The sequence below is a fragment of the Rhincodon typus genome, chromosome 7, assembly GCF_021869965.1.
Source record: "Rhincodon typus isolate 14 chromosome 7, sRhiTyp1.1, whole genome shotgun sequence".
In the NCBI taxonomy this organism is placed as follows: domain Eukaryota; kingdom Metazoa; phylum Chordata; class Chondrichthyes; order Orectolobiformes; family Rhincodontidae; genus Rhincodon; species Rhincodon typus.
The window spans coordinates 48274214-48290116 of record NC_063338.1 but is presented as its reverse complement, the minus strand read 5'-3'; the positions used below and the strand labels follow the sequence as shown (position 1 = coordinate 48290116).

The following is a 15903-nucleotide window of genomic DNA, read 5'->3' as shown; positions in this document are numbered from 1 at the left end:
CCACTGTCCAGAGATACAGAAAACAATTATAGCTTCTCTTCCGTCTTTGCGGCCAGCATCATCAAACTCAAAATAGTCTAGAAATTTGACCTGCTGTCTTCCTTGATTATGCATTTTAACAACTCACTGCTTTAGTCAGTTGAGTCATCAGGGAAGCTTAAGCATCTTTCATGGTACCCAAAAGAGGCTTTTGGGATACAGACATAGCATTTGCTAATGGTTCAATCCCCTTCTGTAATGACCAGACAGTGGGCGAAGTTCTCCAAGTTATCACACTTCCAGATGGATATCCAAATCACTATGCTCCTGGGTGAGAACTGGCTCCCCCTTTAATATTCACCCACCTTTTAGTTGATTGTAGCAAGGTTCATATAAAAAAGGATCCTTTCCTTGTGGATATCTTCCTCCCAGACCAAATTAATTTGTTTTAAATAGATCCAATTTAAGCAGGCCTTCTTTAATTAACAAGCAAGTGAGTTTATTGGTTACTGAACATGAAAAGAATTAATAATACACCATTCATACGCATAGATTAGGAATAAGAAGTAAGTCCAAAATAAACACTCAGAATTCTTTACGAGTATAGGCTGTTGAGGTTGTGTCATTAAGTAGGCTATAATTATTGCTGAGATCTATTTTTGAAGCAGCTAATAACATAAATGTGACATTAAATTGGAAATCTGCAAAAGAAAAGCTGTACAGATTGTTACGCTAATACAAGTTCAAATATGTTGTATTTTAAGTCAAGTGTTTTACAAACAATTACTAAGGCATGAGATGATAAAAGCAAGCTTCAGACATCTTCAAGATTCTGTTCCAATACTCCTTTTATTCTGCACTTTTTAATTGAATCTACAGATAATTATTCAACACATATTGCCGAACTACCAATCAAAAACAGACAAATCGAGCATTGTATTAGGGGTTGGTTTAGATTAGTTGACTGGAAGGTTGGTTGGCAATGCAGGGTGACACCAGTAACATGGGTTCCTGCACTGGCTGAGGTTACCATGGGAATTCTCCTCCTCAATCTTTCCACTTGCCTGAGGCATGGTGATCCTCAGATTAAACCACCACCAGTATTCTCTCTCTGAAACAGCCTTATGATCTGGTAAGACAATCACAATTGTACTTCTACTGTTTTTGGGAATGTGGATATTATATTTAACTATCTAGTTTCAATGATTACACTTCAAAGTAATTTTGTACACAAAAAATCTTTCTCATATATAGGGAATTATATAAATTGCAGTTCTTTAGATGCAAAAGTATTGTTACAAGCATGGACCAGACTGAAAACTTTTCATCACTAGCTGGCTAGGAAACAGTAATGCATCATAAAAATTGAGAACCAGGGGAGTCACTAAGAGAATAAAGCCACAAGATTCCATGGTTTTGAAAAAAAAGACAGTAATTTTTTTATACAATGTCAATAATAATACGATCAACAGTACAACATGTTTATAACACCCAGAATTAACATGTGGTAAATAAGCACAAAAGACTGTAAGTACCTCAGTGCACACCAAATGGCAAATGCAATCAAGATGGGTCCTACAGATTTCTCAGCAATTCCCTTCAGAGTTTAATAACACAGTGGATCGTCATGTCTCATTAAGCTTCACAAGAAATTATAATTGTTCACTTCTGCTAATCTAGCCTTGAAACTCTCTCAGGAACAATTTTCTCATGCGCTCCCTCAATGACTGCTTCATTCTGGTTGATCAACCTTCTTTCCTGGGTCTACACTCCACTGGACTCCAAAATCTGTGTTTCAGTACTTACTCTCAGGCAGAACTCCAGTTTTTTTGCCAACAGCCAGAATCACCAAGTTAGAACTACCCCTGAATTTTTCCCTGAGTTTTAATCTTGGTCGGTTGCATCAAGCAAATACTTCTTGTGTACTTTTCAAGCCCCACTCTCAGTTGTCCTATTAATAGTCTCCGTTCTCATCTTCACAGCACTCAGGACTTTATCACAGCCTTGACTCCAACACTTAGCTCCTAGAACTTGAAGCTGAGTTCTAACAGAATAGAGATATCCAACTGTTCTTGGAACCTCTCACTGAGACCCACACACAGAACCCATATAGTTCAGTTGCTTTCCCAGCAGTACAGCTAAAAGTGGCACTGTATACTGTAAAGTTTGACTTACAGTCTCCACTTCAATGACAGTTGAACTGCACTAATGACCTGTTCAAAACCTTGCAATCAGGACTGCAACTACTTCTAGGCAGAAGTGTACCTAACCAATATTTTGAAATTGCCAAATGTAACAGCCTCTTGGAACTGAGTGTGTCCTGAATGTTATATTCTCACAGAAAGCTGGCTTCTGTAGCACAAAGAATGCTTACAAACAAAAATACATTGCACCTGTTTCCTTAGAGGGAAGAAAACAGCAAAATTGTGGAAGTTTCTTTGCAATGGCTTTGAAAGTCGGAGTTATTTCATAAACTTCGAACAAATAGCTTAATACAGACTGTACAGATAGCCCTTTCATTTGCTCACTTGTATAACAATTTAACAAGGCTGTAAAAGCCTAATTGAAATAAAAGCAAACATGTGTAACAGAATTTAAACATTACATAATGTTACCTGATGCTGAAATTTTTCCTTATGCCCATCCTTTGACTCTGCAAAAATGTTTCAGTTAAACCTAAGACGCAAGTGTCGCTCTTTTTATCAGCTGAAGATATAATGGGGGGAGGTGATGGCCTAGGGGTATTATTGCTGAACTACTAATTCAGAGATCCAGGCAATGTTCTGGGGACCTGGGTTCAAATCACACCATGGCAGATGTTGGAATTTGAATTCAATAAAAATCCGGAATTAGGAGTCTAATGATGACCATGAATCTATTGTCAATTGTCAAGAACAACCCATCTGGTTCACTAATGTCCTTTAGGGAAGAAAACTGCCATCCTTACCTGGTCTGGACTACATGTGACTCCAGACCCACAGCAATTTGGTTGATTCTTAACTGCTGTCTGGGCAATTAAGGATGGTCTAGCCAGAAATACCCTCATCCTGTGGATGAATAAAAAAAATTCCACCTTTAAGTTCATTTTCTGCACTCAACCAGGGTAAGCTGTCATTTTGGCCAAATGGCTTCTGAGCATGCAACGATTTCTTTGTTGATCAAAATCCTTTTGTTTTTTTTCAAGAACGTTATTGAGATGCTTTGGTGTCCCAATCAAGTGTGTTTTATTCCTTCCAGTTTTGATCTCCGCACCCTTTCAGATCTTTAACTTTCACCTGATTTCATTTCGTGCATGCCTTATTTTACTCTATCCAAGTGATATCCATAGCTTTATTGTGTTAGATTTTAATTTTCCTTTCCAATATTTTTAGTGTCCCATAAGTTCACCAGTTATATACTTCCAATGCCCACTTGCTTGGCTTCCCGCTGTTGCATCCAGTACCTCAACACTAACAAGCACTCCTAGTGTGGGATCAACTGACAGTGACCCTTTGAGGTCACTTAGTGGTCTTAGTCCTTTCCACTGAAAGACTTTACTGAGCCTTATACAGCCTCTATACTGTCCATTATTGATATGTAAACATTAGTATTTCTGCTTCAACCAGTTCTCCCAACTTAATTATAAATAGGCAAAGAGTTTATTCTCACAGAAACAACTTCAGAATTATTCGACTTATTCAACTACCAAGAATGCAAGTGTTGTCCTTTCAGCGACTTTTTGCACATTCACCAGATGTCACTATCTTTATTACTGTCTTTTCACCAAGACACAAAGACACAAACTAACTGGCTGATTTTTCCTCACTGTATTCTAAGAAAAACTCGGAGCATTTTTTGCAATGCTGTTGACTACTACACAGTGCTGCTACACAGTGCATTTGCTAGCGTGGGCCTTTTCATCTGAACTGAACCTGATTCTGGACTCTGACTATGCTATTTATACGTCACAAATCTTAACTTAGCAAACATCTTAACAAGAGTCTCACCAAGTAGTTTATCTAGTCTTTTAGCTTAAGTCATGTGATTTCTAAGAAATGCTACTTTGAATGCAACAAAATGATTTTCTGATCCTATAAAAATGTCACCTTCACAGAACTGAGAACCAAAATACTATTTACTTTAGAACCCAAATAATAATCATAACATTTTTAAAAATCTTCCTCACACCCAACAAAGTCAGGGCCAAGTGTACTTTCACTCTGTTAGATTGTGCCACAGGCAATTAATGGTCATGAGAACAATCAAATGGCTAACGGTTCTGTGGTCCCAGCAGTGCTACCAGAAGCAATGGCTAATGTTGGGACTGCATCCAGCCCTTGACTGTAAAGTGCCATGCAGCCAGATTGAAAGGTAAGTAGCTGTGTGGAATAATGAGTATAGCTGTGGCCAGACTAGAAGGCTGTGGCAAAGGGGCGGGTAGCCGGGATGAACAAGGTAGGAGGAAGAGGAACCAAATGCAGGGGATGTTGAAGAACATAGGACTTAGGAGCAGGAGAGGAGCATTTGGTCATTTGAACCTGCTGCAACATTCAGGAAGATCATGGCTGATCTGTTTGTGGTCTCAAACCCACTTTCCTGGCTCCACCCCAATAACTCTCGACTTTCTTGCCTATCAAAAATCTATCAACTCAGCCTTTAATAAATTTAAACATCAGCCTCCACAACTTCTTGGCAAGAGAATTCCACACTCTCATGACCTTCTGAGGGAAAAATCTTCTTAGTGTCTCAGCCTTAAAAGGGAAACCTCTTGTTTTTAATCCACATCCTCTACTTTTAATCACTCCACAAAATGAAATATCCTCCCGGAATCCAATCCCTTAAAGATCATTTATACTTCAATAAGATCACCTTATTCTTCACAACGTCACTGGCTATTAGCCCAACCTATTCAACCTTTCCCCATGAGATAACCCTTTCATCTCAGGAATGAGTCAAGTGAACCTCCTGTGAACAGCTTCTAACATTATTACATCTTTTCTCAAATGAGGAAACCAAAAATGTCCACAATACTCCATACGTAGTCTTGTCAATACCCTGCACGGCTGCAGTAAAACTTTCCTACTTATATATTTCATTGTCCTGCTGTAAACAACAACATTTCATTTGCCTTCCTAAATACTTACCATACTGGAACATCCAGATCCCTCGTTCCCACTGATTTCTGCAATCCCTCTCTAATTGAATAGTATACTGCTCTTCTATTCTTCCTGTGGAAATGGATGAATTCACATTTCCCCATATTTTACTCTATTTCCATGATTTTGTCCAATGTCCTAGTTTGTCTGTATCCCTTTGCAGACTCTCTACCTCGTCTTGATAACTTATTTTCCTACCTACCTTAGTGTCATCAGCAATTTTAGACCTTCAGTCCAAATCATGTACATAGATTGTAAATTGTTGAGAACATATCACTGAGAATGCTGGGTAATTGGGTATAATTCTAACTTAATTCCTCCCACCAACTGGAAAATAACACAAAATGGTTGGCCACACATTTTATGTCCCCATTCAGTTTTACTTTCCATTGAAGTCACAGGGGTAGAAAAGTAATTAGGTTTGCCCCAGAGTTCAAGCATTAAAACTCTTGAAATAAGTCCTCATAAATGACACATATAACATACGTATGCTATCTCAGATGTGAAGTGGGTCTAATCTGTTTCAGTCAAAAACTGCTTTAATTTTCTTCCTTCGTCACTTGGTATGATTGGTATGTACATTCACTATTGGCGCATTCTAAGTATTTTTGCTTTTGTATCAAAGCTTGGATAATGGTCGCTTGCTTGAATTCTTGGTAAATCAAGGGGAACATTTGGAAGAAAAAGTAGCCTTTTACATCCGGGATACTTTGGAGGCTCTCCAGTATCTACACAACTGCAGAGTTGCTCATTTGGATTTGAAGGTAGGAATTTACCAAAATAAAACCATCTCATCTTGTTTTTGGTTGTGCCAAAGCCAGGCTGACTGTTTGTGCCATGAGTTGGTATTGTTACACAGAAAGGGGGAGGTGCAGTTGTGGCAGAAAATTTGCCTGTGAAATTTGTACTGTACTACAATATTCTCCCAGGTTATTATGTTGGGAGGTTCCAAGCAAGCCATGGCAACTTCAGCCAACTGGAATCTTGGCAATGGAGAACTGCCAGATATATTGGAACTTCCTTAAAAAGAATCAATGAAATCTTTTGAGTTACCTTTACACAATGGGCAATCCGTTCAATGACAATGATCCGGGAAGCAGATGTCCAGCCATAGGTGAATACACAGCTGAAGAGTGAGGTGTCCTACAAGATGATCTAGAAATAAGGTTTCCTCTGTAACATGAGGGAGAGGTGAATGTTAGAAGTTGTGGATTATAGAACCTATCATTTCATATCAGTGTACAGGTTCTGTATGGGCTGAATGCTAGTCCAGCCAGTGACATCCATGTCCCACAAGTGAATAAAAAAGAAAATCAATAACTTGCCTTCACACAGGCTGAACTATGTAATGCATAAGACACTGTTTGAGCATTATTAATAAATGTTTTTCTTTCTAACAGCCAGAAAATCTATTGATAGATCTTCACACGCCTGTGCCACGTGTCAAGCTTATAGATTTTGGTGATGCTGTTCAAATCACAACTTATTATTACGTACATCAGTTGTTGGGAAATCCAGAATTTGCAGCTCCTGAAGTAATTCAGGGAACACCGGTTTCATTAAGTACAGACATCTGGAGTCTTGGAGTCCTCACTTACGTGATGCTGAGTGGGGTATCCCCCTTCTTAGACGAGAGTGTAGAAGAAACATGTATGAACATTTGTCGATGGGATTTCAGTTTCCCTGATGAGTACTTCCAGGGAATTAGTCACGTTGCACGAGACTTCATAAGGGCCCTGCTTCAGGGTGACTTCCGCTGGAGACCCACAGCTGCCACCTGTTTACAAAATCCTTGGCTTCATCCTCAGAATGACAGCTACTCCACAACCCCACTGGATACCTCAAGGTTGGCTTTGTTTATTGAGCGCCGTCGACATCAAAATGATGTGCGTCCTGTTAGCAATGTGAAAGGTTTCTTACCAAGCAATCTTGGATCAAGGATGTGAAATAATAGTAACCTATACATGTTGAGCCACTGACTTGCTGAACAATGCATTGAGAGCAGTTATACTCCACACAGTACTGGAGTACTGGGGCTGAGCACAACTTGAATAGATTTAAACAGGTTTATGTTACAATAAAGTCATATATACGTATAAATATATATATAGAATATTTCTGAAATACTAACCTTGGAGATACATGGGAAACCAGATGAACAAATTTCAATCTATTTACTTTAGATTGAGTGTAAATGTTTCAACCCTTTGAGAAATGAATGTTGCTTGAAATTTCAAAGAGCATTGAGTTTTGTATTGCATATAACAGCTGCAAAGTTAAACTCCTTTCACATGCTGAATATAACAAATTAGATGCCAAGGAAACAGCAAAAGTTGCAACATTAATCACACACAGTAAACAAAGTAAATTAGATGTTTAAAATGATTTAATTCATTAATTCAGAGCTGTTTTAATCCTTGAAATGATAGCAGGCATTCTATAAAATCTGCAAAATAGACTAGAGGTGAAGAACTTCACTGGTACCTGTGCATTTTCAGAAATGGTGTTGATGTACTTTACCACTCCTTAGTGATAGTGGACCCACACCTTCACAAAATGCAAAACTGCCAATGAGGCCTCCTCTAGTAGCATACATTTCTACAATAAACTATGTGGTGTTGTGAAGCATTATCAAAAATTACTTTCTCTTAGCCCGGTCTTTACTCCGTGGTATCTGGGAGGCCTCAGGTACTTCACCCAAGTGCCTCTCTTCATGTGTGAACCTAGAATGGTGAGTGTTGACAGGCTGTTATAGCCAAATATCTGCATACATTGTAATACAAAATATTGTAATACAAAAATAGCAATCAAGATCGTGAACTCGAGCTAACTTTTTTTATTCTCCTCTCTAGCTCACTAGTATTAAGATTAATTTTACCATCTCTAATTCCAGCCTTGTTTATATCAGTTAATTCAGTTAATCATTAAACCTGGCACTTTTCTGTTCTGTGTGGCTAGTACCATGCCTTGTGATATCTTTAACTCAGTAAAACTTAATGGCACTTAAACCAAAATCAAATTTGCCATTGGTTCTTCAGCTGCATTGTCATCTGGAATGAGATCAGTAAAAAGAAATGTTCACTGTATAAGCGTGGTTAATTTTCATGTTATTTTAATGTACAACTAAAGATGAAAAATTTAAATTAGAAGAATGAAAATGTGTTTATCAAATACGGTAGATTTGGAAGCCTGCTACCATTTAAGCATCCTAACACTACACCGACTTACGTGTAAGAGTGTCTGCCTGCAAACTTAAAATTCTGGATTATGAAAATCCTTGTTAAAAGACGAACTTTTTTTTATTTTCATTCAATTTATGAATGGGGCTATTTTCATCTTTGGTACACACTGAAGTACTAAGTAACACAGAAAAAAAGTCCTTTTTTCTATTTCTGTGAATTTCCTACTTGGAGATATGGCTGAAACTGCAAGTGAAGAAGGTGAAGCATTCATTTGTTTTGGGGTGTCATCCATTAGATTTCTTGGCATACAAGGAATGACTTCAACTTAAAAACCAAAATGCAGATACTTTTCCTCAAAGCTAGCAGAGCTCGTAAATACCGGATGCATCATTAGTCACCATGTTGTACTCTTAAACTAAGTGATGGAAAAAAGGGCAACTTTAGCTGCAAGTTCCTCATGCAGTTACCAATCCACTTCAGCTGCTATCAAACAGAGGTTTGGATGCTGGACTCCAGTGTCATTGTTGAGAGAATGATGCATACATTTTGGTTACTGTTTCTATTCAGTTTTGCCTGCCAGTTTTAATTGCCTGTTCGGTCTGCCCTATCAAAGCCTGACATATCTTTTGAGGCTCTCCAAAGGCTCACAATTTTTATTGCCTTCATTACATCTGATTTATTTACTACTTTCCTCTTCCCATCATCAATGTGCACCTACATCTGTCTCTACATCTGTTGATCTATGGTTATGAAAAATTATGCAAGTAAACAGAGAATTAACTGTTATTAACATTGAGAATGTTGTTAACTTCTCAAATGAGATTTGCAATAGTTTATTATTATTTCAAAATTGATGTGCGGCCGTAGTCTAAAATCAGCCCCAATTCATTTTAATAATGGGCCAGATTTTGCAATAAAAAGTAACAGTTTGGGTATTACTGCTCATTGTTATTAAGAACTAAATCATACTGCACCTTCTGCAGTCTGTACATGTTCTGTTAAAGGCAGAAATAAAGAAATTTCTGTCCAGGTTTCTGTGCTCCAGCAGAAACTCTGTAACAGAATCTTACTGAAAGATTTAGCATTCATGTGAATGAAATAGCATGAAGATAATAGATACCCTTAAACATGCTAGAAAAATGTAGGGCTTGTCCATTCAAGTGAATTTTCAGCAGCATGATATATTACAGCCACACAAGGTTTTTGTTCCTGAAACTCAACATATGTATGTGTGGAGTCTCAGTTCTTCAGTTTTTAGTTATTGTTTTAGACTTGAAAAGAAAATAAATAATATTTGAGCTTCATTTCTTTCTTAACCCTAACTTTCTTTCCCTCTCTTTATTTCATTGTGTGTACATTGAATGAACAGGCAGAATTTCACTGACATCTCGGTGGATGGCTGAGGAGGGGGACAGGGTACTGGGCCAATTCCAAACAGTGGGCTGTGATATGCACCAGCTGTAAATTCCAAAAGAGGCAGGCAGCCAATTTAAATAGCTAAACCCCCACTGGGAAGAACCTAGCTCTGTTTTTATTCAAGTGATCAAGTTTTATTTAATTTGTATAATTCCATTCACATCAGTCGACAATTAATGATGCTCGCAGCATATTTAGTTTTGTCATCATCACTGCCCAAGTTCTCCTTCATTTGTATTGTAACCCTGTATCATTTCATCAAATACCACACACTTTCCAACCATGGGGTATCTGCCACGCATATAAAGAATTGGGACCCATTTGTATTTGGTCTAGCGTTTCCTGTGTACAGGGTATCAGTTTCTTTGTGTTTTAGTTTGAAATTTTCGTCAACAAACTTGTCACTGCAGATGGACCTGCCGCCCGTGCTGTTGTGTCTTGTGAAGTCATCACCCTGTCGGGTTGTTATAATCAAGCCACTTCTCATCAGTGCCCACAACGTTTCTGCAGTTTTTGGGGCCGCATTGGCAAAGAGCTGCACCTTGACGTGGCCCAGTTGCTTCTGGCAGGGAAGTATATGCAGGGTTCTTGTTGCTCAACATGACACTGTCAGGATTGTTCTCACTTCAGTTGGCAGAGGAAACCATATGTGGTATAAGTTATGCAGACTATAGAGAAAAGCACAAATGGCATTATTCCCCATACCGTCAAGCAATGAAGTGGGATTTGGACTTGGGGACCTTCCTGCTCATTGACAGGAGCATTACCAAATGAACCATTCAGCTCCAAAAGACTCAGTTTGAATGAGTGACATTCCCAGAGCACAGGGGAGCTGGGCTTTACTCCCAAAAGTGACAGCCTTTAATATTGAAGCTACATGCATAACATGGAGCTCAAATGCAAGGCCGTGCAATTGACTATCGCCTGAGCTAGCTGGGCTAAGCACCCAGCACTAAAATACAACGTCCACTGAGCATCTAAGGGCCTCAGAAAGGATTTGTCAGTCTGACATTAAGCAGACACATCTTTGCTTGCCTTTTTCACACAGCCTCCAAATCCTTTGTAGAGGATACCAGGTCATTTTTACTCCTAATAACCACAAATTCTGCTAAGTTTAATGAAAGCAAATCATGTTCATTTGCTTCGAACAGAAAATTCCACACCATTGTACATAATATTGTAATGTTACAGAAATGTGATGAGAATAATTCAACATTGTGAATGCCTTTACTCATTTTAATAAGATGCTTGACTCGTTGGATTCTAGTGTACGAAACGGATTTTAATGGCTTGAACTTCTTGCATTAATTAAATACCACAGTTAACAATGAATTTTCTGAATTATACAGAAATATGGAACTTATATCAACTCTGTCCATCTGTCAACATATCCCAATTTGTCTGCTGTTATGTTTGTCTATATAACAGTGACTACAGTTGAAAGTAATTTGTGTGAAGTACTTTTGCAAGTTTCTCAAAAATGATGTGGTGCTATATAAATCTCTGTTCTCTTTCTATTCATTTGCCAAACAGATAGTAATAAAGATCAAACACTGATAGTTTAATCAATTTATCCATCAAATAACTGAGTGACACAGAATAGAAAGATGCCAGTCTGTGCTGAGTTAAATGGTCTTATTTGAGTGATGTCTGTTAAGCAACAATGGATCTGAGCACTCAGGGGTCGGAGAGGAGAAAAACTGACTTCAGATTTTTGCCATTGGTAATTATCAAAGAGCAGGGTTAAGCTTTGCAGGGACACTCCCAGGCAGAAACAGTCCGTCAATAGTCACACATGAAGAATAACTGGTACTGGGGAAATTGTACCTGTGGATGTTTTATGTGACTGACCTTCAAGGGGTGTGAAAGAATTCTTAAATAAAACAAAAATCAAATAATGTTTTGTTGCCTAAAAACACTTTAGTGACAATGAAGGGTGGTAGACATTTAGAAACATTGGGAAAAATACATAAGAGATGCATCATATTTAAATCATTACTTTAGCCTAATATATGCGCCACAATATTTACAGTTTTCACATGCCTCCAAGAAGTTCTCTACAGATCTTTCACTTCTATTGATTTTTTTTTTATGTAAGCATAAGTATTCCCTGCCATATAATGTGTTGACAATGTTGCAGAATATGGTGACATACTTCAAAGTCCAGAAACCTACAGTGGTTGTTAAGTGAAAACATTTATTAACTTTACAAATGATTAAGCATATTAAAGAAGGAGCATGTTAAGGGTGGAGCTGACAGTTTGGCAGTCCCTGGAACAGCTTCAACAGAGAATTTTGAACAGCATCTGAAGCTCTCACGCCATATAGGTCAGGGTCTCAGTGACATTCACAGATAAGGTCTGATCATATCATTGAGAACCAGATTACATTTTATCAGCAACAGTCTGGTGCCAGCCTCATTACAGAAATCCAGTGCACAGATAAACAGCTCCATAATAAGGCTGAGGGAAGAAAATAGTTTTAACTGATTTCAGGGAGACAGGCCCCATAAAGAATTTTTGGGTCTCCCAGGCTCCACATGGATTTCTGTTTGGGACCTCATCCAAACCCTGGACCAACCTAACTGCTCATTTATCCTGCAACCTACCTAATGGCCTCTGGTGTCCCCACCCAACTCCCATCTGTTTGCCGGATATCATTGATGTTGGGTGCAGGCCAGCATTAACCCTGCTGTATTAATATGAAGCTCAGATACTAAAAAGCCTTGGATCCCACATTAGCAAGCCCAGATGATTTTGATTCTCTGCTGGTCCACACTTGCCACATGCCCCGAGTAGAATCAAGGTTTAAAATGTTTGCATTGTACTGTAGGAAAATCATTGAGATCGGATGCAATGTTTTAAACGAAAAGCAATTTCTTTTTATACAGTGGAATGTAACAACAAGGTGCTAAAATGCTATAGAGCTCTACCGGCAAGTTGCTGATTCCAATTCTGGAACAGAAATGGTAGCACAGCACAAGGGGACAATAAACTTCTGTGAGAAACATTGAAGCCAGTGCACATAACAGGTTGCAGAATTTGTTTATCTTTACCGTATTTTCTTATTCACTTTGAGCTGAGTTCAATTGGTGCAAATTTTAAAAATTTCTAGCATTGCCCTATTTTATTTCTGGACTCAACAACCTATGTTCGTAACTGATTGCTCAGAATTTTCTAAAATACAAGTTAGGCAGTCAGGATAATTTTTCCTGAGTTGAGACATTTAATTATTAAGGTTTTCAGTTGTTTTTCATCACCAGTAAAACAACGAACAGAAATTAAAGAATAATTCTATCATCATCATCCTTGTTCTTCCCACAATTCTGCTGGATTTTATTATCTGGAATTTGGTTGCAATGAGACTCCTGATTCAAAAGGAAGTCCAAGTGATATTGTGTACTTTTGAATGATGTTTGCCTATTGACATAGCCAACATAATGATTTTCTTAATATCCTTGGAGACCATCTTCAGTAGCCAGCTGTTTTCCACAGTTGGAGACTGCAGCTAAGTATGTTGTTGTTGAATGGTAAGAGGGGACCTCTTATCTGAACGTTGCTTGTGCCTGATATCCTTGCATGGACGTCACAAACAATCCTTTGTGCACATTCTGTCAGAAATAGCACCACTGCATCTGCTGAAAAGTAAGAAGTTTGTTGACTTGTTTATGCTGCTGGAAAACATTATGAGAGGTAATAGCCATCAAAAAAGATTAAACAGAAATCTAGGTGGTAGTGATGGAAGGACTAACATTGTTTGCTCTTTCACGCTGTTCCTTCTTAGACAACAGGGGCTGGCCACTCTATAGCTCCCTGATCAATCAGCAACAGAAATGATGTTTGCTGTTTATCACTGTGGGAATGAACTCCTTGCCTGTGGCGCTCCAGCCAGGAGCAGCCCAGCTGAGATTAAATAGGGTTTGAAGAGTACATGATCTCATCACCTTTTTACAAGATAATTGCTGGTATGTTTGACCTACTGACATACATTTGGAAAGTCTATTTCTAAACCTATCTCAGATTGAACCTTAAAGGTTGTTTATCCAGGCCTCTACTTAATTCAGCACTTTTCAATTTATTGGCTTTTTTTTGACAGCTACCATTTTAATGAGTTATCTCAACCTGTTGAGAAATCTTCATACAACCAAATATGTTACAACAGTTTAATAGCCACACTAACCTCACCATGTGTGGCATTTAATCCTGTGTTCATTATGATCTCTTGGTAGTGGTTGTACTAAGACACATTTTTTAATACATACACAAATCATTTTTTCCATTCTTGCTTAAAATTACTTTCATTCAATGTGTTGCACTTATAAAATTCAAAATCAGGTTTTTAGTTTGAAGATTGTTTTTGACATTTTTAAAGATTATGAGCACCTATATTGTTCGCAAGTACTTACTTTAAAAATATTTTCAAACAAAATGGTTTTAAAGTTGGCATTAGATGGAGTATGAATTCACAGATGGTTGAATTACCAGAAAGGCAAATGCACTGTTTGTAAAGTTTAATGTTCACAAATGTGAGCAATGTTGTCAAACATTTATAGAAGTGCTGGTTACATTAGCTGAGCTTTGTCGTCCTAGAAACTTGCTACCTTTTTTGGCTTATTATATAGTTCACATTTCTGCACAAAGTAAATCTGTACAGTTAGTGTTAGTAAACAATCAGACCAAACAAAGCATTTCTAAAGCTGACTTTTGAAGCAGTAATGATTTATTTTTACATTATAGAATTTAATAAGGATACACACAGCTTTACAGCCTTAAAGTATCTCAATTGCTTGCCTCAGCACTATTCCATGTCAGCCTTTTATTGATCATTAAGCTTTGTTGCATATTTTTAGTAATAAATGTTATATAAAGTCTGGTGTATATATTTAATTTTTGATGATTTACAGAGAAAATATGTTGTAATTTTTGGAAAGTGGAACAGGAACATTTTAGTAATTGCTAAAGATTCTTTTTACTTCTCAAAAACTAACAGAATGTATATATGCATATAATAAATTTGAAACTGCATGCAACATCCTGTATCTCATATTACAAAGTTTCAACAAGTGATTCACACACATTACTAGATAATAAAAGTTAGAATATTTCATACGATGTTTTGCTTTGGTTATATGTTAGCAAAAATCCAAATCAGGTCTTTACTGTTTCACATGTGGCGGCTGTTTGTTATTGAATATTTAATACATTATTAAAAGCTTGGTTTCTCAAAATATTTCTCTCTTTTTCATTTTGCTGAAATAATAATTCAAGTTTAGGTTGAGCTAGTGTCTTCTTTCATATTAAAACTTTAATATCAAGGAAAACTTCATAAATTTCATTGTCATAGTCATCAAGATCTAAAATCTCTTCTTAAAAGTTTATTTATCACAGTCTATCCATTCATATGAATCTAATTCTATATTGTAGTATAGAGTGTGCAGTTGTTATCACCAAATTGTAAAGTAGAAATGGGGGCTTCTCAAATGTCCTGCAACCAATGAGCTACATAAATCATGAAGGCAACGGGTTGAATCAAGGGCTGTGCTGTATTTGATCATTTCACCACTGGGAGTGATCAGGGGAAGAAAAGAACCAACATTGCCTCCTCGGGTTGCTAATAACCACTGGAAACTTGGCTGTGAAGTTCAAATGGGACGTTTAATTTGAAACCTCACACAAAAGTAACGAACATTTCAGTAAGATTCCGGGAGTATCAATGTACCACTACCTATGAAACATTCTCTCAGTAAGAAAGGTAATAGCTTAAACCTCTGTACAACAACAGCAGCTACATCCACTTTCTTTTAGAGAGAGCTTCCACAATGTCTCTGCCTTCATTTACAGGGTCATGGAAAGTGTCTACAGGTGGCAGCCTTCAGCAGTTTGGGTGGATATGTGTTACCCACCACAAAAGGACCTTAAAATACCACTTTAAGGTGGTTGACCATTTAAGGGAGAGGGCTGTGAATGAACTTCAGAAAAGGAAATCTGTGTCAGGAGTTTAGCCTGAAATTTTATTTCCTGACACCTGATCCTTCAGGTCAGGATTACAACTATGGCCTGAGCCCGAAGGTATGTCCCATGTCCACCATTATTAAGTGCATCTCATGAGACTTAGAATTGTTGTGGTAATGCTGCATCAGATCACAACTGAGATCTTAATTGTGCGAACTCCTGCTGCAACACATCTTCTTT

At 37.8% G+C, this 15903-nt stretch overlaps 1 protein-coding gene across 1 annotated transcript in view; it reads left to right on the top strand.

Annotated features, from left to right (window-relative positions):
* The window catches only part of kalrna (kalirin RhoGEF kinase a), a 675519-nt gene extending 666455 nt beyond the window's left edge, over positions 1 to 9064 (top strand). The window contains exons 59-60 of the mRNA XM_048598757.1: positions 5740 to 5878; positions 6515 to 9064. Coding sequence (XP_048454714.1) covers positions 5740 to 5878; positions 6515 to 7060 — 685 coding nt within the window. The 3' untranslated portion in view covers positions 7061 to 9064. The remainder of the gene's footprint in view (positions 1 to 5739; positions 5879 to 6514) is intronic.
* The last annotated feature ends 6839 nt before the right edge of the window (positions 9065 to 15903 follow it).